Here is a 22,879-nt window from a genome sequence, read left to right as displayed (position 1 = left end):
GCTTATGAGAAACAACAGTGAGTCTGTTTTTTTTTGTGACAACAGATAATCAGTGTAGTCAGTGTAGATAACCTCCAGGCTGAGGCCTGGCAGAGGGGCCACTGCTATGGCACTCTTATTGTGCCTATCAAAGACTCCCTCAACCCCCACAGTCACATGGACAGAGGGCAGCTTTCCCAGTTCACTTGACAGAGTGCAAAAGGAGGACAATCCCATCATTCAAAGGGCGAGCTGCAGTTTATATTATTCTCTATTTGTCTCTGCTTTGGGTGGTTGGGCAAGGAGGTTGGCAACAAGGACAGAGACAATCTGCATTTTCTGATGTTAAGCAGGATTTCAATGATATGTTATTTAATAGACTACATTCATGAGCATACCTGCGCGCAGATCCAGCTAATCCCACAAAAAGATTGAAAACAGCAAACACCTTATTCCTATTAGGAGAACCATCTAAAGGATCTGATTACTCTGAGCTGTCTCCAAAGGCACATCACAGAGCTGTTAAACTGCTTCTTCATAACCACATGTTCAGACACCTCAGATGATTTTCAAGAATACTCCAGAATAGAACATGTACCTCAACTAAATCTATAACAATAAGCTACAAGTCATCTCATCATCCTTTGCCCCACTGAAGTTGCAAACAAGGTTCGACAGGCATTTATTCTTACCTGAGACCTTGTCTCAGTCACTTTAATGTAGATAAGGATAAAGAAGAAAAGTCACAATTGTTTTCTATCCTTCTGGGTCTGCACCATCTACTTCAACCCATACAGCCCTTTGTGTAGCTTTAACATAATGAGCAGCCGGGTGGAGTAGTGGTTAGCCCTGTTGCCCTGGAACAACCTTTCTGGCCTCTCCATGTGCTTACGTGGGTTTCCTCAGGGTACTCTGGTCCAAAGTCATGCATGTTTAGGTTATTGGTGACTCTAAATTGTGCATAGGTGTAAGTGGTTGTTGTTCTTTTTCTGTATGTATGTATGGGACTGGGTCCAGCACCCCCCATAACCTGGAAACGGATAAGCGGTGGAAGATGAAGCATGTTAATAAGAACAACCATGATGCTAAAGTGGAGCACATTAGGTGTCAAAATGGTCAATTAAAAAAAATCTAATTAATAATAATCAGTGCTTGTACATTTTTCTGTACATACAGTGTACAGATAACACTTTAAACTATCTGAATGCATCATCATCAATGCTTAAGAAATTATTTCAAAAGGCCAAACATAGAAATGGTCTTTCTTTATAAGATAAAGAATACACGGGGCATGCACACACCCATAAACAATCCATACACACTAGGGGTGTAATGAGTGAAAATCAGGAGTCATACACACACAAACACATACAGAGAATCAATGCACAGCTTTACATGTACATGCATGTATTCGTACAGGGTGTTTGGTACGAAAACATGCATGCATGTACTGAAAATGTTACCACACTAAAGCAAAGCAGAACTAGTCGCCACTCCTTGTTTCCTCCGGGTGATGGAACACAATCGTAAAGCCCCATATGTTGTTGTTAAGCCATCCTACCAACCTCGTTTAGCATGTAGCACAGACCAGCCTCACTGAGCTTGATATGGAATATTTCGAATATGTTCCGAACCGTAATTTCCAAACCGATGCATATGGAAACCTTGAATTTAGCTTTCCATTACACCCCTAATACACGTTAAGCTCTTTACAAAGCTGTGCATTGATTCTCTGTATGTGTCTGTGTTTGAGTGTATGAGATGATCAAATTACTTTCTGAGAATATGTATCTCTTTTTGTGTTCATCCCTCTATTTTTCTGCTGCTACTCCTGATTTTGACAATTTTCTACATGGAACAACACATCATATTGCACACATTTGCAGCAGACACACACACTTGCAAAGACATGGAGCCAAGCCCTCCTACAGACACAGTCATACTTCCAAATTCCATGAGCTAGAAGAACAATAGATTTTATCTTAAAATCCCAAGGGATTATAATGAGGTGATTCCTGCTTAGACATGGGTATAAATGTGATGTCATGTAAATAAAATAAAAATTACACTGCATTAACCAGTATTAAATAAATTGACTCAGGAAGAGACAGTTTATGTAACGAGGCAGCAGCACTGACACTGGAGCACTCTGTTTTCCTCTCTTTTAACTTGAGATTCAGCTTTTTATAACAGTTCTCAATATCAGGGTGAGACATTTAATTCCATTGGTACAATTGTAAATGAGGTTTGTTAAGAGTTGGTTCAGTCTGATTTGAGTGGAGCATTGTATCTTTACTTCTGTTTTCTTTATTCCTTGATTCTAATCCTACTTTGTTCTAAAGTCACATATCTATATCAGACACTCTTATTGGCTCCTGTGGGTGATGTCAAAGCCTTTCAGTGTCTCATTTAGAGGCCTAGCTCTCAGCTGCTTGAATACCTGAAGTAATTTTTTTGTTTTTGAGCTACTATCCCATATTACAATGGACAGTATTTATTGAGTGACACCCTGATGTTGTGCAGATACTGGATTTGTGTAGCATATTTAAAAATGACAACTTTATCAGGAAAACACAATGTCATTGAAGAAGGGAAACGCCTTAATTTGGTTCTAAAAAGGTTTAAAGACCTCAGAGCTGGTTACAACTAAATCAGTGGCTTGTCAGACAAGGTCAATTTGTAGCCAGCTGTCAAATTTAAGACATTCAGAACTGATACCAGTGGCAGCTGGTCAGTGGAGGGTACTAGGGCGCTGCCCGCATCAAATTAAGAAATGAAAATCAAAAGAAAAAAAACAAACATTAAATATTTATTTGGTTATAAAATGATTTTTATTTTATTTTATTCACATTCTGAAGTAAAGGATGCCGGTAAAAGAGGATCCAGTGTAAGCCCTCAAGCATTTGATAAGCATGTGACCTGAGGCACTTTTATGGTTTGAATTAGATTCTTCACGGGACGCATCTGTGTACATCCCATATGTGTCAGAGAAAAGTCAGCAGCGACTCAGCGATCAGTATTGTGTCATGTTTTTTATATCTAATGTGATTTAACAGTTCATTCCCAGATTTGGTATATGATCAAATATCTGAAAGGAAGGAATGTTATCTTAGCAAAAAAATAGAAATTCCAAACGGAACAATGAAAATTTTCATGTTTTTCTTCCTCCTAATGTGTAAAACAAACTGAACCCAAACCAGGAAGAAAAAAACAATACAAAAGAATTTTTCAAAGTAAAAAGGACCAAAATATTATTTTCTACCTTCTTTTTTTCCTCATTGTACCAAGCTCATACCGAACCGTGACTTCTGTGTACCATTACACCACTATGTATGCCAAGGCAAATTGTCCCCCCCCCCCCCAGTCAGTGGCAAAAAATTATTTCTTCTTTGCCACTGAAGCCATTAATGAGATCCCTGAAGTGAAAACCTTGTCAGTGATAAGCGATGCAGCTCTTCAGAAGCTTTTTCAGAAATACATTGCTTTTGTTTCAGTTCCTCTAACCAGCACTGTTGTATACATACAAACATCAGTGATGGAGCATTTCTTTTTACATACACACACGACCTCACATATGCGTGCAGAAGTATCACCTTCATGAAGATCAGATCTAAGTTTTTCATTTGAGGTTGGTATCTGCCCTGTCTTAGACTAAGAGGCTTAGTGTAATCTTAAAACTACAGCTGATAATAACAAATTCAACTGAAACAAGAAGACTCCTCAAGTTCAGACTGATAGACTCCTGACAGATTGATTGAAAGCACTGGAGAGTTGAAGAGAGCACAATATATATTTTCCACCAACCCAGCATCGAACACAGAAAGTAAAAAAAAAAAAAAAAAAAGACCAGCCCAAGGCCTTTGCGGTTTGCCATTCCCTGTCTCTTCCCAGAGTCTATTGTTGACCTCCACTGTCAGTCTATTGTAGCAGCAAACTGAGCTCACTTCTGGAGTCAAATTCTTCTGATAATTTGATAATGAGAGTCAAGTTATACAAATTTAACCTCCTTTTTGCTTAAATGAAGGTGTGGGAGCACTGCAAATTATAGATAACAGTTTGTCTATTTGCAGCAACTCTTTCAGCTATCAACATCTCAGCCAGCAATGTGATGCTTAAAGACAAGCTGATGTCCTGAAGGTAGATTTTGGAAAATCTCCAGTTAAAATTTTATTGCAACACACACAGGACCAAAAAAAAAAATCAACCTCATTTCAGCCATTGTGGAGAATGTGCTTCTTTATTTAGCTTTTGTGACTTCACAGGACCAAGTCAAAATAGATTTTGCGCAGAAAAAGAGCCAGAATTTAAAATTCAGCATAAGAATTACCTGCTATTCTCTGCTTATGCACCAAACACTCCGTCTTCAGTCTCATGCAGGGAACTTCATCATCCATGCGCTCAATACTTCTGTGATACATGAATGTGTGTGAAAACTAGTCCTGTTTCCAGTCTTACCTTTTTCTGCTGTCATGTTGCAAAGCTGCCCTCAGCACTTGCGAAGAGAAAAATGATGCTGCACAGCTGATAGCTGAGGTCTCTCTCTTTCTCTCTACAGTCTCTGCTCTGTGTCTCTTGCTCACTGTTTACCTCTTGCTGTTGCTTCACAAATGGCTGCTTTGTTTTGCTCTCCCCCTCCCTCTACAGTCCTTCTGCCTCTCTCTTCTTCTCCCTCCCTGCCTGTCTGATAAGAGCACAGCTCTGCCCTCCTCATCTCTCTTAAGTAGATCTGTATATATATAACAACTATGATGAATTTCGAAATTTGACCAAGGTTCGTGGTGTGGGTATGTGGATATGTACACATACATTTTGCCATTTAGCGAAAAGTTTCTGTGCACGCTTACATTTATTTTGGAGCTGTTAGCACAACTGTCAAACTGGGTCTAAGGCCTCAGGCATGTGATAGCATTTCCCTGTCCACATCTATGCCACACATTCCTCTCAGCTCCAAGGAAAAAGCATTCAAATTAAAATGAGCAATCATTCACAGTCACAAAGTCTATTTCAGCACAGTGTGAAGGACAGAGTGGATGATGATGATGGAGAATATGACGCTTCTCGATATAATAACTGTTAAAAAACTCATGTTTGTACTCGGCTTCCAAAATGAATGTTTAGCTACAATGCAAAAGAGAATTAATACAAGCACAGATGACTGGGAGAGACCGAGTGGCAAAGAGCCGTCCTTATTCATAGGGGCTGCAATATTAGAATTTTTTCTTAAACTTCTGACAAATCAGTTTACATCTTCTGCAAAGTTGAAACAACTTGAAATTTAAGCAGATTATCAACCAATAGATGAAAATCAGTAGCATATACTTGGATTTGTGTTACATGATGAAATATAATCATTTGATGGTGGAGTGAATCTGCTTTAGCCTACTGTAGTGATACAACAATTACCCACACCAATCATATTGAGGAGTAGTAGTGATGGTTGTCACTTGACAAGAGCAAGAATTACAATTGGCCATTGGAGCAGTGCTACGTCTCCAGGACAGATTGACGTCTACTTGGCAAGGCAAGGTAGCTGGCAACACTGTGAACTTCTCTGGGTGTAATGTTACAGTTGCCATGTCATTATTCCAATGTTAAATCCTCAATGTCCAACATGTTTGACATTACAAGCAGTTACCTATGACCAGTTCAGGAGGTCTTAACCTGCATTCTACCTATTGACCATCAGGGGCCAATTCCACTAGTTGTAAGAAGTCAAATTATATTTAACTACATGAAAATGACCCCACTTCTCACTTCATTCATTGCCTTAGTAAATGTTTTGAGTTTATTGTCTCAGTCTCTAGCTAACAAACCAGTGGGTGAAGGTAGTGGCCAAGGTCTAGGAAACGATTTCTTCAGATTGTCAGGCTGGGTGAATCATCACATGATCTGCTATGGAGTGGAAATTGTATTGAGCTATGCCCAACTGTTCTCTCCTCAACTCAGCTGTTCTTGCTGTGAATGCACAGGGACAGAGTCAGAGCACTTTCACCTGCTGTCTACAAACATACAACAGTAAAAGGTTTAGCCTTTTTAATGAAACTAAAACATTTATACTTTTTTTTTAAAGCAATTTAAACTTACTTAAGTTTGTTCTGGTCCCTGGCTCCAGAGATGGACACTTGAAAGCTCAGATGGATACAATTTGAAGATTATGAAGCTCTGCTGTCACAGTTAATTCTTTCACTATTTAGACCGTTAGACCAACAGCTACAGGTCCACTACATCGTTCTCAGCCCAGCTCATATTTTTCTGTCTACTCAACCTCCTCCTTGATTCCCACGAGCTTGATGTACAGAAAATTACACCAATAATGACGAGAGCTACAGGAGAATAATTTTATAAAAGCATGGTATATTTTGACTTCCCACAGACCATTTCTAAAGGATGGACATCAAAAGATCCCAATGAAAGAAGATACAGTAAAACTAAAGGAGCCTTGAGCTGAAATAATGATGCAGAGATGGACTCACCTGAGCCTGAGGATGAGATCATGTTCCCAGATCTTTGGACTTCATCAAATTTGTTGAAGATTACATTCAACCTACGAGAGTAGATAGAGATCACAAAATTAAATGATGCAAGGTGTGATGACTGAAAATCAGAGCAGAGAGAAGGAGACCAGTAAAAGGACCCAGGACCTACAGTAGTGACTGCTCAATCCATCACCTCAGATGTGGGAAGCTCTCCCACTGCTCTGCACGGAACAGACAGCCAAGACCAAAGCAGACATTGTCCAGGAACTTTCACATAATTATACATACACACAGCTGACTTCACCCACCACACAACAAACTGTCATCTATTGAAATTCTCAGTTGATTCAGCCATTGTAGATCTCATCAACAACAAAGACGAGACGAAAAGAGGTACCAATAATCAAACCATAACTTTGTGGAATGGTGCCAGCAGAGCTCCCATCAGATTAATGCCGGAAAAACCAAAGAACTGGTAGTGGACTTTCGCCAGCACATAGTCACCCCTCCCTCTCCGGTAAACATCCAGGGAATGGACATTGAAATAGTGGACCTTTACAAGTACCTGGGTGTTCACCTGAGAAAGAACCTGGACTGGACAGTCAACACTCAGGCAATATATAAGAAGGGCCAAAGTAGCTACCCTGAAGACTTTTTATATCTGTTGGAGAAGCAGCATCAGGGCAGCAGAAAGGTAGAGACTCAACAAACTGGTGAAAAAAGCCGGGGTACACCCTGGACAGGTTGCCAGTCCATCACAGGGCCAACACACAGACAGAGACAAACAACCCCTTACGCTCGCATTCACACCTATGGTCAATTTAGAATAGCATTTGGAATATTAAGCTATACATGCATGTCTTTGGACGGTGGGAGGAGACCCACACAAACACAGGGAGATTCTGGTGTACCATGTGCAATATCCTCCTTATCATTCCATTACAACACACCATATCTGCACTATATCTATATATTTATTTACAGATCCCTATCCATATTTTCAATGTCTTTTGTTTAGGTACTTTTTTTACCTACTACTGCCTACATACTGCCTCATTTGCAATATACCTCTATACATCCCTCTATCTTTTTTTTTTTAATATTTCCATTCCATGTTTTTATACAGAGCACATAAGTAGACTGTATTAAAATGTGCACTGGATGTGTGTGTGTGTGTCTACTGCTGCTGTCAACACTGAATTTCCCCACTGTGGGATATTTAAAGGAAAATCTAATCTAGTCTGACAGATGATGGTCTAGCCTGACAGAGAGAGAGAAGTGGATGAATGGAGAAAAATAAAAAAGAAGTGATAAAAAATGTAATGTTTGCTTGAATGTGATTAAAAAAGGGGGTGGCGTAGATGAATAAAAATGCAGAGTTACAGGTTTTGTTCACATCTATAAATCAGAACTGGCCTCAGTTACAAATCCCTTGAATGATGCATTAATCTTTGTGCGTCCTTTTGCCCTTTGTATCTATCCCTTGAGCACAGAGTACAAAAGGAGTGTAACTATGGAAATATACCAGCTCCCTGATTTCATCCAGCATCAGTTCTTAACCTAAAATCATTCCAGTCCTGCTCTTATTACTCCTCCAAGCTGTCCTGAGCAAGAAAGGGTACACAAAACCATTTCTCATGAAGGTTGTTTACACAACAGAAACGCCCCTTCAATAACAACAATGTTTAGACAGTGTACATTTGAGCAAATATAACATCCAAACCAAAAAATGTCACCACACAGCTGTAAGTCATGATTCAGAAAAAGGTTGTTAATAAAAAGTAGAGTCACTGAGGAGAGAACTATATATATTCAAAGTTGTGGCCTGCTGCTTCTTTTTGACTAACACGTGAGTCAATTTGTTTGAGATATTGTGAAAGAGAGAAAAAACAGTGTGAATGTAAGGAGAGGGACAGATGTCAAGAGATAGACAGCAGCAGGTTGGCAGCTTCTCTTGCTCTTGGTCGTACCGTGACTGGGGCAGGCCTTTTTTGCTGAGATCCATCCTCACCCTCTCTCCCACGTGTCTGTAGATCTCCACCAAGCAGCTCATTGCTCCATCACGGACCTGATGAAAGTGCCACAGAAAATTAGCTTTTTGCAAAAGACTGATTAGGTTTGGTTTAATGTAGCTTTCAGAAGACTAGTTCTGACAATTAAAGTGGACATACTATGTATTAGTGTGAAGCCAATGATCAAAGGAGGTTTTTTCTTGCCACTGTGACTAAGTGCTTTCTCTTGGAGAGATATGTTGGGTCTCATTAACAACTCCATAAAGAGTTAGGTGTATGTGTAGACCTGCTCTTATGTGTAAATGCCTTGACGTAACTTTGTTATGATTTGGCACTGTATCAATAAATTTGACTTGACTTGACCTGAAGAGTCTTAAATCTGCAATCTATCTAATGAGCATCATGGGAGACTAACTGTTGCAACATCTGGTAATAGTTTTCTATGGCTGAAACACTTTTTCTTTACATGGAGGCTTAATGTTGGTGTCTGAGGGCTTTTGGTGGTCAGAACATGAGAGGAAATCACCCTCGACAGTGAAACGATATTCAGTTCAGAGTAAGATGAAACCATAACATTTAATGACATCAGAACCACCAAACTTTACACCCATCAAATAAAAACTTGATAAATATCTTCAAAGATTACCTGACTGGTGGGGTCCCCCAGGAGATTACATATGTGAGGAACTATTTTACTGAGGGTCAGGCCCTGAGCTCCATATCTGGAAGACAAGAGTTAAACTGATTATCTGGAGGGGATACACTTAAGACACTCCATTGTTGAAGATTTCATTTCCAATTTAAATAATTCTCTCCCACATGCTTTCACAACTTTAATAAACAGAAATCAAACATCTGTTATATCTCAATAATGAATTAATTCAAATCCATTGTATTAATCAAAACTGTGTCCAAGGTCTTTCTGTGCGAGTGAATTATTGTTTTGACTTGGCTAGAAGTCGATTTAACTGGAAAAACTAAACTGAGTGGACTCTGAAGTCCCGCAATAAAAAATTAAAGTCAAGCCAAAAACAACCCAAGAAATCTGAAAAAAGTATCTGTACACATCTGCAATATACTATGTAAGACAGGTCAGGATGATGAAGATCAGCCCTGCAGCGTTTGGATCCCGAATAACAATTGTTATCAATACAGTTATTTTATCATCAGTGTTTTGCCTACACAAGAGTGGGTGTTGCTTGTGTCTCTAGCTCAAGCAGTTATGACCCATTCACAAAAATCAAATGAGAAATAACACACACAGGTAAAAATAAAACCAAGTTAAATTAAGCTTTTTGGTCCTTAGCAAAACAACAAAAAGGAGGCTTTATACTCACGTGTTCAGTGTAGCTATAAGGCAAAGGCACAACCCTTCTCTGGTCCTGTTGTTCTTGTGTTTGAAGCCTCCCAGCATTCGGTCCCAGACATACTGTAACAACACGTCACAACACTAAAGCCTCCACCTCATTGTCTCTGACACACTGACCTTGATCTGTTTTTTTCCAAGAAATGTGAAGGTAATATACACTGAGATCAGCTGATATTTAGGAGACCACAGATGGTTCATCTGTCCAGTCAGCCAATAACCATTTTATCCAAATTACCTTTATCATGTGAAAAATAACATGCTTTCCAAAGGCTCAATATCAATGAGTGTTCAATAGTTTAATTTATGGATATCACTAATTGTGGCATTCTAGGTATAGTTAAATCCAACAGCTTTGCTCCCATGGATATATTTCTCCTAGTGGAGTTGAGTTCTGTCAGATCAAAATGTCGACATTTGGAGAATTAATCAATTGCGACAGCTTAGTCACACAGAAAAATGTACAGGTGAGCTACAGGAATGCTTACCTCTCTTAAGGAAGTGTGTGTTTGTGATTATATGCATTGGTACCTGCGGAGTGGCAGCTTGTTCCATGACCTTTAGCAGCAGTGTTTGGTCTTGGTCTCGCACTTGGTCTTTGGCGTCTCCCAAACGGTCAATAAGGCTTGGCAGAACTGAGGGAAGGAAACACACAAGTATCCTCAACACAGGAAGGTATAGGACCTATCTGAAGCCTCCCCATTTAACACAGCTGTGCTAAAGAAGCTAAATAAAATGAAAGAAGGCGTCAACAAATGTGAATCTGAACAGAAATGTTTGACAAAGCTATAATAAAATATCCTGATTGAACCACCTCAACAAAAGATAGTTCCCTCTTCATTGAGGAGATTACATTTGTTCTAGTATTTTGTATGTTTGGTTTTATTATTGCTAAAACGTTTGTCATTTCCACAGTCCTTTGTCCCTGGCAGTACCGCTTGCCCAGCTGCTGCATCTGTGTAAAGTCTTGGTTTAGGTTTAACAGCTGACTGATGCTCCTTCATGTTTGGATAACAACAGACAGAAAAGTATTAATCCTTAAGGAGAATTTTTGGCCAGGTTGCGCCAATCAGAGTAACATGAATGGCAGAACAACATTATCGATAAAAATAAGAAAGCCAAAAAAAAAAAAATTAAAACCTCCAGAAGAAGTGCAATTATATGCATGTGGTGCAGTGATGAACAGTGCCTTATGGCATTACACATGTTCACCACACATGTTCATAGTGGAGAAATGTTTCAAGAAAAATATCTTCTGTCACACCCAGTAATATTAACTTGAAAAAATAAAATAAATAAATAAATACAATAAAATAAAACTTTATTCTTTCCATTATGGTGTAAATCTCTGAACACAAAATGAAACATTGATTAAATTGATAATTAGGGCCAAGTTGTTCCATTCAGACAATACTAAAAAGATACAGTGTCTTACCTGTTCCCACCTGGGCCCTGAATCGCTCCTGTAGCCTTGTCACTAAGGCAGATAATAGGTCCAGACCAAGCAGAGCCACCTGGTAGAGAAACAACATGAAATAAAATTGCATCTAAATGTTATCTAAAATAACATTTACTTAACATTAACTATGCATATGTTAATATCACTTATGAAAAAAGTTTTATTCACAAATCAAATTAATATAAAATGCAAGATTCCTGGCCCAATCCAGGATGAAGGTTGTATTCAACATCTGCTGCAAAGGATTGTGGGTAATGGGAACATTTTTATACTTATGAGCCTCTGCTGTGCTTATTAATGAATTTGAGTTACTGTAACCATCACAACTTCGATATATAAAGCATCTGAGACTATGGTGGGAAACCACCAACACCACCACAACAGAAATGCATCACCTGAATCCCTGTCTAGATCATGGTGCAATTTTTGAAGCTCCCAAAGATGTTGAAAATAATTGCAGTAAAGAAATACATAGAATTTTGTAAGTCTACTGCCATCTAGCGGCAGCCTGAGAGACCAGGGAATAGAGAGAAGCACTTATATATATAATATTGCTGTTTCTTTTCCTCAGGTGGCATAAAAGCAAATTTTCTTCATAACACAACAGACAGGTATAATTTTCAACAGACAGGTTCGTCATACTCCAGCTTTATAATTCTGTGACTTCATGCCATAACTTATTTTTTGTCTTCTCCCAGTCAGGGAACAGGTAGTGAGCTTCAGGCCCTTGGCAGAGGGCCCAGTGTCTCCAGACCTAATCTTTTGATCAGTCCCTTTGTTCTCCAACTGGAGGGAATTACAGTAATTAGACAGATGACAAGGCTTTAACAAAGACTGGATGAGAGGGATCAGGGGATTTTTAACAATGCTGCAGACCTCAACAGAAACTGCCATTCTCAGTTTGAAATGCTAATCTCAAATCTACGTTCAGCTTCTCTTCTATGCAGTAGGTCTGAGTGTAGCAACTGGAGGTCAACGCTTGTTTTACTGTTAGCTCTCTGAACTAAGGGTGATTGAGTCACAAAGAGACAATGGCAACAACTGCACCCTGGGTGTGAGTGGGACAGGGAAACAGAGCAGTCCAGTCCAGCATAGATGAGCATAGACAGAATCCTCCTCTTCGCAGACAGATGGCCATGATCTGCACTGAGACACCCACCAAAAAAACCCACAGACACACACATATACATATGATCCCCCCAAAGCTCTCGACATTAAATCTCATAGTCATCATCCCTTCCCAATCCTAAATCCTCCTACCCAGCATGTTCTGAACAAATTTTGACGACTCCTCTTGTGTGCATTTTTTTTTTTTGGCTACAGCAAAAATTAAGTATATAATAAATAACACCAATTCACCGCAATTAGATATCTATTTAAAATTGGAAAGACTCAATGTGAGCAGTTTCCTCTGTGGCCCTGTGGAAAGTGCCTATTAACACATAGCATAAGAAGAATAAATCAGCATCAAGCTATGCAAACAAATATAAACACATTCATTGTTCTGGAGTCTTTCCTAATGCCTCTTTTGTGCTCTAATACAGACACTAACCAACCTTCAGCCTGAGGTATAGGCGGCCTTTTAAAATCCTATAATTCCATCACTGCATTTTCACCATTTTACAGACCTTTACATGAACAGTTAAGTCAAGCTATGGTTGTAGCGCAATAAAGCCATGTAACTTCTGTCCTTGTCCCAGTATACATGAAATCAATTTATTTGTTGCAATCATGTTGCCTCCGCTACGATAGGTTGCAATATGCAATCTTTCAGCTTGTGGGTAATGGGCCACTACCAATTGACCTATGACGTCACAGTCGGCTTCTTTTGTCTGACCTCGTACATTTACGTTTTAAATGCAGTTTAACATTTTTCTACAGTGTCAGTGAAAGGTCTGAAAATAAATGTGCCCTTGCTTCAGTGACATTGAATGGGTTGTATATGCCTTTGCAAGGAGAGTAAACCACTTCAGAGTCTAACTGCTAAAAAAAAAAAAAAAAAAAAAAAAATCTTTCTGTCTTGAATTTGCACCATGTACTCAATACAATATTCAAACAAGGGGACAGGTTGTTTCTTGCTTGTATGCATGTAACAGTGTATCCAAAAGCCTGCAATTACTACCCTCAGAAAGTGTCTGCAAAGGGCAGTTAATGCAGCTCAAACTAAGCCATCTAGACATACTTTTCTCATCGTACTATTGCCACTTCACAGCTTACACGTCTGTCACTCACAGACTGCTGCCTCTGGTCCCATTGTAACTGTATGTATAAATTAATAATGTATCATAAAGCCGTGATTATAAAATACTTCAAATTTTGACTTGTGGTTTATAATTTTATCAATCAGAGTTCAAGAGTTTGGCCCGTTTATGGTCTGGTTGATAAAATCAGTGCTGGGTGCTGTTCATCACCATGTCACAGTAGCCAGGAGACAAAGCTCCATGCAGCAACTCTGGACACAAAAAGGCAAATCATTATACTGATCCAGTAAAATTGAAGATGTGAGAAACTCTTGCTGCTTATTCCAGCAAATTATTCCTGGCTCTCAGGGACCAAAATCTGATCAAACTAACCCACCAACATCAAACTATCCTTACTTGAACACCTATGCTGCTCCTGAGAGCTGCTGTAGGAAGCAGCAGACCACAGCCTCCATCTTTCACTGATGGGAACGGGCCTTCAAATTAAATCAACTGACACACACATAGACTGGCACACACATGAAGATGTATAAGGACAAAGGCAGGCACGTGTTCCTGTGTAGCTGCAGTAAATTCTACCAAGTACAGGGAATAGCTGGGTAAGCCACAATAAGAAAGATAAGATATTCCTTTATTTGTCCCACAGTGGGGAAATTTACAGTAAAAGAGGGCATCAGTGAAAACGAAATAGAATTAGACAATAAATACAATCTACAGTATAGACAATATAAACAAGTAATATAGTTAAGTAATATAAAAAAAAGGTATGTGCATCAGTACTTTAGAAAAAATATGTACAGTACAGTCAGTTTAAAAAGTTTTGTGTGTGGTCTGCTGGTTCTGCAACTGCTGGTTGTGAAGTCTGACAGCTGCAGGAAGGAAGGAAGGAGTAGAGCTACACACAAAACCCATTGGGAAAAACAAACTCCTAAACTCTTACAAAGAGTGAAAAAAATAAGCTCGAACAACAGTTCAAACTGGACAAGATAGCCCATCTCTCTTCTAAGGGGAGGCAAGTGACACACAAAGAGCAAAGCCAGAGTTTATTGCCAAGTGCTTTGTAATTAAGCAGCATACCTGGTCCTCTGTTTCGGCCTATTGCTGAATAATACTGGCTGTGTTCTGTCTCAGACTTTTCCATAAACCAAGGGTTTTGTCTGAACCTGGTCTATTCTCAAGTTTGACTCAAATTACACTGGAGCTGTAACTGTAAATCAAAAGCCAATAACTTCCTCTTTGGAGATGCATTGCAGGAACAGGACCAAATAAGTCATGCTAACTTTTGGAAGTATGTTTTCACGAATTAACATCAGCCACCCAGCCTGCAAACTAATGGATGTTGGTGGCAACATATTTATCATACCACTGCACAAGATGAGACGTGCCAAAATGTACAGATGAGTAGAAATTAGCTAGAAAGCTAAGATGCTGCAGTTCAAAGCCCTATGGTCCTTCTAATTATTATGGAAAAACTGAACACTCGTACTGCTTGATGCAAATACTCTTCAACAAGACATACTGCAATTTCTCTGCCAGCGTGCAAATTATTTTTCTATCATGTTGGTAACATACAGCGAACATTTATTATTGCAGAATTAATGCAGAATTTAATCTAATTTTGCTTTGCATCTTCTGTACCAATGTGAAATGTAATGTGAGTGTTAATGTCTCTATATGTCCGCCATCACCCAGCGTCAAATGGGATGTGTGGATAAGTGATATGAATTATGGATGGATACATGAATGAAAAATCTAACTTCTGTCTCATCTGTCAAAAACAAAACAACACCTCATCTTTTGTGAAAAGCCCCATACAGTTCAAAAGTAGACCTCCATGTCTTATTGGATGATTGATCAGATCCAGGTTCTATACGAGTAGAGTCGAAGTAACAAAGGTGCACTGACAAATGCTCACAGCCTGCATTCAGAAAGTGAGCCTTGGAAGCTGCTGTGAGGAACTCTAGAACTTTGTGATGTCTCAACAAAGAGGTTAGGGTTTGGGTTAGGTTAGGCTCCTTCTTATGCATATCAATATTTCAGATAAAACCCTGGGAAGATTAATCATAAAGAAAATTAGAAGCATTTAACTTTCACCTGAAGGCACAAAAATTAATTATTTAGACACATACCCATTGAGGAGCTGTTGGTTGAAACTATTTGGACTTATGTGAACATTTTCCCATCAGCAAGCTTTAAGCTTTTGTATTGTGAAGAAGAATCAATTAAGTGAAACTCTTAATAGCAATGCTTGTTTTGTTTTTTTTTCCCCCGTTATGCTTTTCCTGCTAAGACATGTCATCATATCTGTGGTGAAAAGATCTGCTACAGCCCTGTGCTTGAAGATAAGGTGACTACACAGAAACTGTTGTGAGAGGGAGGAGTCCTGGCACATGGCAGCTGTACTGTTGTCATCTGATGACACTATGATTTCCTATGGAGAACAGCGCATAATAGACGTGAAGAGATCACTGTCAGAAACCCCATACCTATGATGCTGACTAAAGAGAGTTGTGTAATAGTCAGTGAAACTTCCATAATCATAACACTAACTTCAATGCTATTATTATACTGTGCTACAGATGCACACTGGAAATCACCCAGTTTAACCACAGCCTTATACAGACTGGGCTGGGCACATCCAAACAATTCCTAACATGCACTGGATCCTCCAAGAGTAATGGGATGAGTAATTCCACTTGTATGGCAGTATTCAGAGAGAGCAACAGTGGTGCTATCATATTCCTGAGGTGTGATGAGCCAATGGTGAGCAGACAGTGACTCAGCTTCATTCAGCAGAGCCCAGGATCGCAGGCCTTATTGGTGGACTTATTGAAGAAGGAATGTACAGTAAACGCTTATTTTAACCCAAAATCACTAACATTAAGTATACAAACATGCAGACAGATACAGACAGGAATATGACACCATATCAGAGATACACACTGATACACCTAACACACAAGTCCTCAACAGTTCACTTCCTCCAGACATGTTTCACGACTTGCTGCAGTGAAAAGATGGAAATGAGAATATAGGCCTGCAGACATACTGTTATTGATACACGTCTCTCTGTGTCTTTCCTTTATGTTCAAATACATTTTCCTTATTAATTATTTGGATTTATTCATATATTTTTTTACCTTACTAACACCCAAAACAACAAAGAAAGAAGGTAAGGAACTGACTTAATTTTGTGTTTTCGATAGCAGACTCCCTCGATCATGAGCTGAGACCTCGAGGTCCAGATGGTACCACGTCAGGTTTGATTAGTTGTTCTGTCATGCTAATTATTAGATTTGTGTTGCCAGTCTTTTTTGCTAAAATAATTCTCTGTCAGTCTGTATGTGTTGCAATGTACTAGTGACCTGTCCAGGCTGTACACCGCCCTCGCCCATACCATTGGCTGGGACTGGCTGCAGCAACACCCTGACCCAGAAATGGATAAGCAGTAGAAGATGAATTAGAGTGAGTTTGAGTCTACATCCACTTTTATAAAGTCTAAGTACCACACGGAAAGGAACCAGGTTCAAACACGGAACTTTCCTGCTGAGAGGAAAGAGTGCTAACCACTACGCCATTATGCCATATTGCATTTCATTAATAATATTACAAGACTCCGTTGTAGTTGACTGATATTAAAGCCTTACACTTAGACATGCTCAATCTTCCAATTAAACACCTTGCACAACTCCTTTGTGTTACTCTCATTTAGAAATCACCAGTTGTTGAGGGGGTTATCTATTTGCCTTACTTTTATTGCATCTCACAGCGCTGATATGCATTATATCACAATCACAGCCATCAGATGAACACTTTTATGTCTCTGTTTAAATGAGACCAAAGAATATCACTTACTCATCTTCTACCACTTATCTTTTTCTGGGTCACCAATCCCAGCCAATGCTCCATGCAAAGGAGGGGTACACTCTGGACTGGTCACCAGTCCATTGCTAGGCCAACACAGGGATAGACAGAGATGGGCAAAATCTCACACTCACACCTACAAGCAATTTAGAGTCACCAATCAACCTAGACATGCATGTCTTTAGACTAGGCCCCAGACCCAGGAATTGAACCGATACCATTCTTGCTGTGAGGTAACAGTGCTCATCATAATGTCGCTTTGCTGCCCACGAAACTATATCAATTTATATTTATCTATATCTACATGATCAGCTTACACCGAGCAAGTTCTGCAGCTGGTAAATGAGTAAATAAAACTGTTGACTTCTTTCACAAAGGAACAGTTGTCTGAAAAATCACCATGAATTTCAATGTGACTCTTACATCTGTAAATTACTAAGACTGTCACTTTAAACATTTGTTCATACGTGGAGGGAAAAAAGAAATGACTGTGAGGCCTTGTTCAAACTCAGAAGCCCTTGATAGTAAAACTGAAGTATCTGAGAAACATGAACACTTCACTGTAGTCACATTAGCCACACGGATGAAGCTGCTTACAGCTAAATTTTTAAAAAGTACTAACAATAAAAAAAAAAATTGAGATTTAACTTCCAAACTGATCATCAACCTGAGGCAGCAGAAGGACCAGGAATTAACAACAACTCAAGTTAGATCCTAATAATACAAGAATAAGCAAAGATAATATTTATACCTAAGGTACCCTAGCGGCCTATTGCATACCTGTTTATCCAGAAAACAAACATATTATTTAAATATTATATTCTTTAATTTATTCTTTAAATTGTGTGGCAATGGTAGTAATAATTGCTAAAAAGAATTTTGTGCAGTCAGTGACCTCTGACACCAAAAATCTAGTCAGATCCTCCATGGGTCCAATTGAGTGTTTGAAGGAATTGCCTCAAGACATTGCTGAATAACACATTTAAGAGAATGGACCAGATAAAACAAAAGCTCAGCTGCTGTTAAACGCGACAGACAATGAGCAGATAAGAGGCAGGAAAAGGTTTAAAAGAGCTAAACAAAGAAGTAAGCTGTGAGCATGATGTGAGAATATGATCATTTGAATCATGCTCCTAAATAGAAAGAAAGTTACATTATGTAACGACAGTCAGCATTAAATCGTAGGTTCATTCAAACTGTTTGTTTTGTAAAACTTTTTCAGCAGGGGCTGATAGAGACTGACTGCCAACATGTCCACTGATTTGGCTGGAAGTCTGTGTTATTGTCTTCCCACAAGAGCAGAGCTTCAGACACTGGCGCACACAGGATATTTCCACTTTCACAGAAAGAAAACACATTCATGTGTCTGCTCATGTGAAGACATTTTAGTATGCAGCCAAAGATCTGTGTGTAAAAGACACTTAGTACTCAAATCTCTGAAAACTCATAGCAGTCAGCACAGATCTGACAAACTGATGGCCGATATGACTGCTTTTTGCCTCTTCAATGACTTGACGACGGCTTTCATCAAAAATGTCATACAGCATAAATTTTGTTTGTCCTAAGCTAGAATGCATTAGATCATGTGTAATGAATAACACAGCTGAATCTACAGACATCCTCCAGTCACAGCAGCTGCAGCTTGACTCAAGACAGATTCTGATGTATTTTGCCTGTGGCACAACAAGATTGGAAAGTCATCCTCGAAAAATATTTTCTTTATAGGTTTGTTGAAATGGACCTTAAAATGTAAACAAGTTAGACAAATGTTCTTTAACCCAAGATCTCCACTGTGTCCTCGAGGTAGAGATGTGGCCTACCACGGGACAAGGAATGACGTCAGCTGAGGTGCTCAAGAATCCTTTTTGCCATGGGTGGAGGGCTTAAAAAAAATAAAAATAAAAAATAGGACTAATATTAATGCTGTTCCATGTGTTTCAAAGAAACATGCATAAACTGGCAGGGGTTGAGTTGAAACAGCAGAGAGAGGACGCTGTGACTGCTGCTCAACACACATCTCCCTGTCACTTTCTCTAAAACATAACACAAACACTTGTACACACATACATTCCAGCTATCTCTGTGAGGACCAGTGACTCTCACAAAACTTGAACAGTTCCCTTATACTAACCTCACAGCAAAATGACTAACCTACACTCTGACCTAACCTAAACCATTTTGTCCTCACAAAGATGTCAGACTCCTAAAGTATACCACAACAAAGTCAACCACATACACTTTAAAAGCTTTCTTTGAATCTAATTATTTCATATTTACTTAATATTCAAATACAAACATGAGGAAGTTTAGTATTCACAGATATGAAAACATTATGCAGTAGGTTTCAGCTACAACTGCATTTGTATTTTTTTTGACTGAACTGCAGTATACAAGCCTCTCACACAAACTAAGAGTCTGAGTATGTCAAACAGACCTGACACCTGCCAGATAAAATGGAGGACACCACTCTGCAGCAGGGAAAGCGTCTGACCACAAGTGGCAGCAAACTAATGTGGCAACAAGAGAGAGAGGGAGAGCTGACTCAGGATGTCCTGGTGACACTGCTCATGCATGCCATCTCAGGAGCAGACGGTGGTAGTGCAGAACTGGTAGAGGTCACATAGGGGTTAGAGTCATTTGATAGACACTGAGACGAAAGAAGGATGACAAGCATTTCAACAAAAACACACATCCCACACTGATGTAACTGTCAGACAGTGTGTGTGACAGGAACAATGAAAACACTATGTCACTGTGGATTGTATAAAACTATAGACTGGCTATTAAAGTGGATGTAGACACTAGGGTTGAAAAGTGAAACCAACGCTGCCCCCCACCCTCTGGTGATTGTGAGTACTGCTTGAACAGAGTGTAGTGATCTGTCTGTGTGTGATTATCTTCTTGCTCCACTGTATATACAAATAAGCAGCAATGTTTGGATGTGACAGCATGTGCCTGGTGTTATGCAGATTAATTGAACACATTACAAGTCTGCTGAATATACAACATTAGTTTTATTTTGATTCATTTTAAGTACAATAAAATGTGAAAAGTTCCATAAAAACTATGTTCACAAATGATCCAGTCAAGAAAAACGAAGGGAGATATTACTACACTGAAAACGTTCCTCCATCCAAACATCAGTTCTGTGATCGCTGCTCAATATGCCTAACTTGTTTCAGAGACTTGTTGAGAGCCTTAATTATGAGAAACAAATTCAAACAAATCATGAACAAATATCATCCTTATTGTAAGGAAGAGCTGTGGCAGAAGAGAATCAGCTTGAAGGAATCATGTGTTTCCAGGGCACAGGATATATCCTGGAGGAAATACACCACCTGTGACGAGGAGTATCTGTTGGCATTTCAGAAATCACCACGAGTGTTACACATGATATTCAAAATGAGTTAATGTTATGGCTAAGTACCTTGGTGAATGAACTCAATCGCAGCATTGAGCTAAACATTTCCAACTTCTGTTATTAAACAAAAAGTTTGAAAGATGAAACATCCAAGTCTCCCACCATTCCCCAAAATCATCCTCTGACACTATTCCATAGGTCAGAATCTGGTGCATCATGGGAGGGGCTTTTAAAACCAGGAACACAAATATACATGTAAATTGGATGCTCCACTTTCAGGGGACACATGTCATCCATTAGAAACTGTAACGCTTCAACTAAAGTAATGTTTGGTCCATGGAGACTTTATGCTTAGCACCACCATCTTATTGCCCCATATTGTAGCATCACAAAGTGCAGCTCCTGTCCCCTAGCGACCTTGAAATGCAACAGCATGTATCTTTTTAACAAAAACTTGAGGTTTTGAGGTTCTTCAGTTTAACAGTTAACAACATACCTTCAGCTGTTCAACATTTTAAGAGGAACTCTCAGACTAAAGTGTTGTTTGTGAACATACTACCTTTTATGTAAGCATGCACAAAGGATTTGTCAGGTGTTTCTTTATGACCCTTGATAAGCACAACACATTTGTTCATTCTGTTCACATTCAAAGGAGTCTTACAAAGGAGACAGGAACACCACCTCATAACAGCCTCCTATCTGGACATACCTTATTATCCACTCAAAAACAAATCCTTGTGTCAAATCAATTAGAAATAAACAGTAACTGAATCTTCTGATAGGCTCCATTATTGCAATAATAGGATGACTATTACTGTCTTCAACACATGCTATCTACTGACTTTATATGAGTTGTCCATATATGAATTGTCTGTGTATGGGTAATCTGCCTCACTGCATATTTCCCCATAAGATGAGGGCAGCCAGGACATTTGTGTATTGCTCAACACAGTGTTGTCATTGACACAGAATGCTCTGACAATGCTCACTCTGGACCATGACAGAGCACATTAGCTCTACAATCCACTGGGCAGCTTCCTTCCTAGACTCTGCTGATTCAGCAGTGCAAAGGGCAGAACTGATAACATGGCACGGGTGTTAGTGCTCCACTGGGCTGACATGGGAAATGACATGGAGCAGAGATGATCAAAGCAAAACTGACAAGATGAAGTCAGACTTTATCATTCCAGCTTAGAACCAAGTGGTACAAGGTCATGGTCTCATCACATGTTGAGAGTGTGATATGCACCTGTGTTGATGCCAAGAGGGGGAGCTTGTAAACATCCACTGGAGCCGTCCAAAGTCACTTTACTGACTGATATTGAAATGTGATATTCCAATAAAATAAATGCTTTTCAAACTGTGGCCCAAACAAAAATATGCAGTTCAACACCAGCATCATTTGCAACACTGCACGTGTTACTTTGTAGATTAGTTTGACGTTTATCTCGTGATTTTTAATAGTGAAATGGTGCTGTTACATGTGTAAGGTGCTTTTACATTTGCAAAATTAATCATGTACTTTTAGCAACTGAAAAGGCTTCAACTCATGGATCTCATGGCTGGGCTTGGTGTCATCACCTGTAACCATCTCTTAGAGGCATGTCCCAATTTGCAGCTGTTTAAGTTAAGTGACATTAGTATATTCATCCCCTGAGGGAAATTGTTTCTCTGCAGTTGACCCATCCCATTTAGCAACATTAACTACAGATACTAAGAGCAGTGGGCTGTGGTAGTGCAGCACCTGGGGAGAAATCAGGGTAGTTAGGGGTCTTACTCAAGGGCCCACCATGGTGGTTATGAGGATGAGACGGGGGTTGGGGAGAAGTGGAGGCTTTCCCCGCCCACTTCTCTTGCGAGTCGAGGTCACTAAGTCACAAACTCCCTTCCCCAGCCTCTTGGCCACCACCATCTTTTCTTTTCCCCCCCAACACTTGAGGTTTTGAAGCTCTGTGTTGCAACAGTTGCACAGTTACCTGTTGACCTGCTTGAACAATGACTGACCACTGTTAAGATTTTGCTCATGAACTGCCTCAAGCAGGAAAAACCTGCTTCGGGTTCTATTAAGATTCTGTGAGAAGGAAGTACTAGTCCTGCCAAACAGGTAGTGAGCCTCTCTCCCACACACACTCTGTTTTTGTTTTCTTTTATTAAGTTGACT

At 39.5% G+C, this 22,879-nt stretch overlaps 1 protein-coding gene across 7 annotated transcripts in view; it reads right to left on the bottom strand.

The window, feature by feature from the left end:
• clasp1a (cytoplasmic linker associated protein 1a) overlaps nt 1-22,879 on the bottom strand; it is a 74,004-nt gene that overhangs the window by 37,309 nt on the left and 13,816 nt on the right. For all 7 annotated transcript variants that reach the window (XM_029529736.1, XM_029529737.1, XM_029529738.1 and 4 more), the window contains exons 3-8: nt 11,269-11,347; nt 10,365-10,468; nt 9,805-9,896; nt 9,114-9,189; nt 8,426-8,523; nt 6,453-6,523 (exon numbers count right to left, since the gene is read on the bottom strand). In XM_029529736.1, the coding sequence (XP_029385596.1) occupies nt 6,453-6,523; nt 8,426-8,523; nt 9,114-9,189; nt 9,805-9,896; nt 10,365-10,468; nt 11,269-11,347 (520 nt within the window). The remainder of the gene's footprint in view (nt 1-6,452; nt 6,524-8,425; nt 8,524-9,113; nt 9,190-9,804; nt 9,897-10,364; nt 10,469-11,268; nt 11,348-22,879) is intronic.

The sequence above is a fragment of the Echeneis naucrates genome, chromosome 21, assembly GCF_900963305.1.
Source record: "Echeneis naucrates chromosome 21, fEcheNa1.1, whole genome shotgun sequence".
Lineage (NCBI taxonomy): Eukaryota > Metazoa > Chordata > Actinopteri > Carangiformes > Echeneidae > Echeneis > Echeneis naucrates.
The sequence above is the reverse complement of the archived record's forward strand: the minus strand, read 5'-3'. Positions and strand labels throughout refer to the sequence as shown.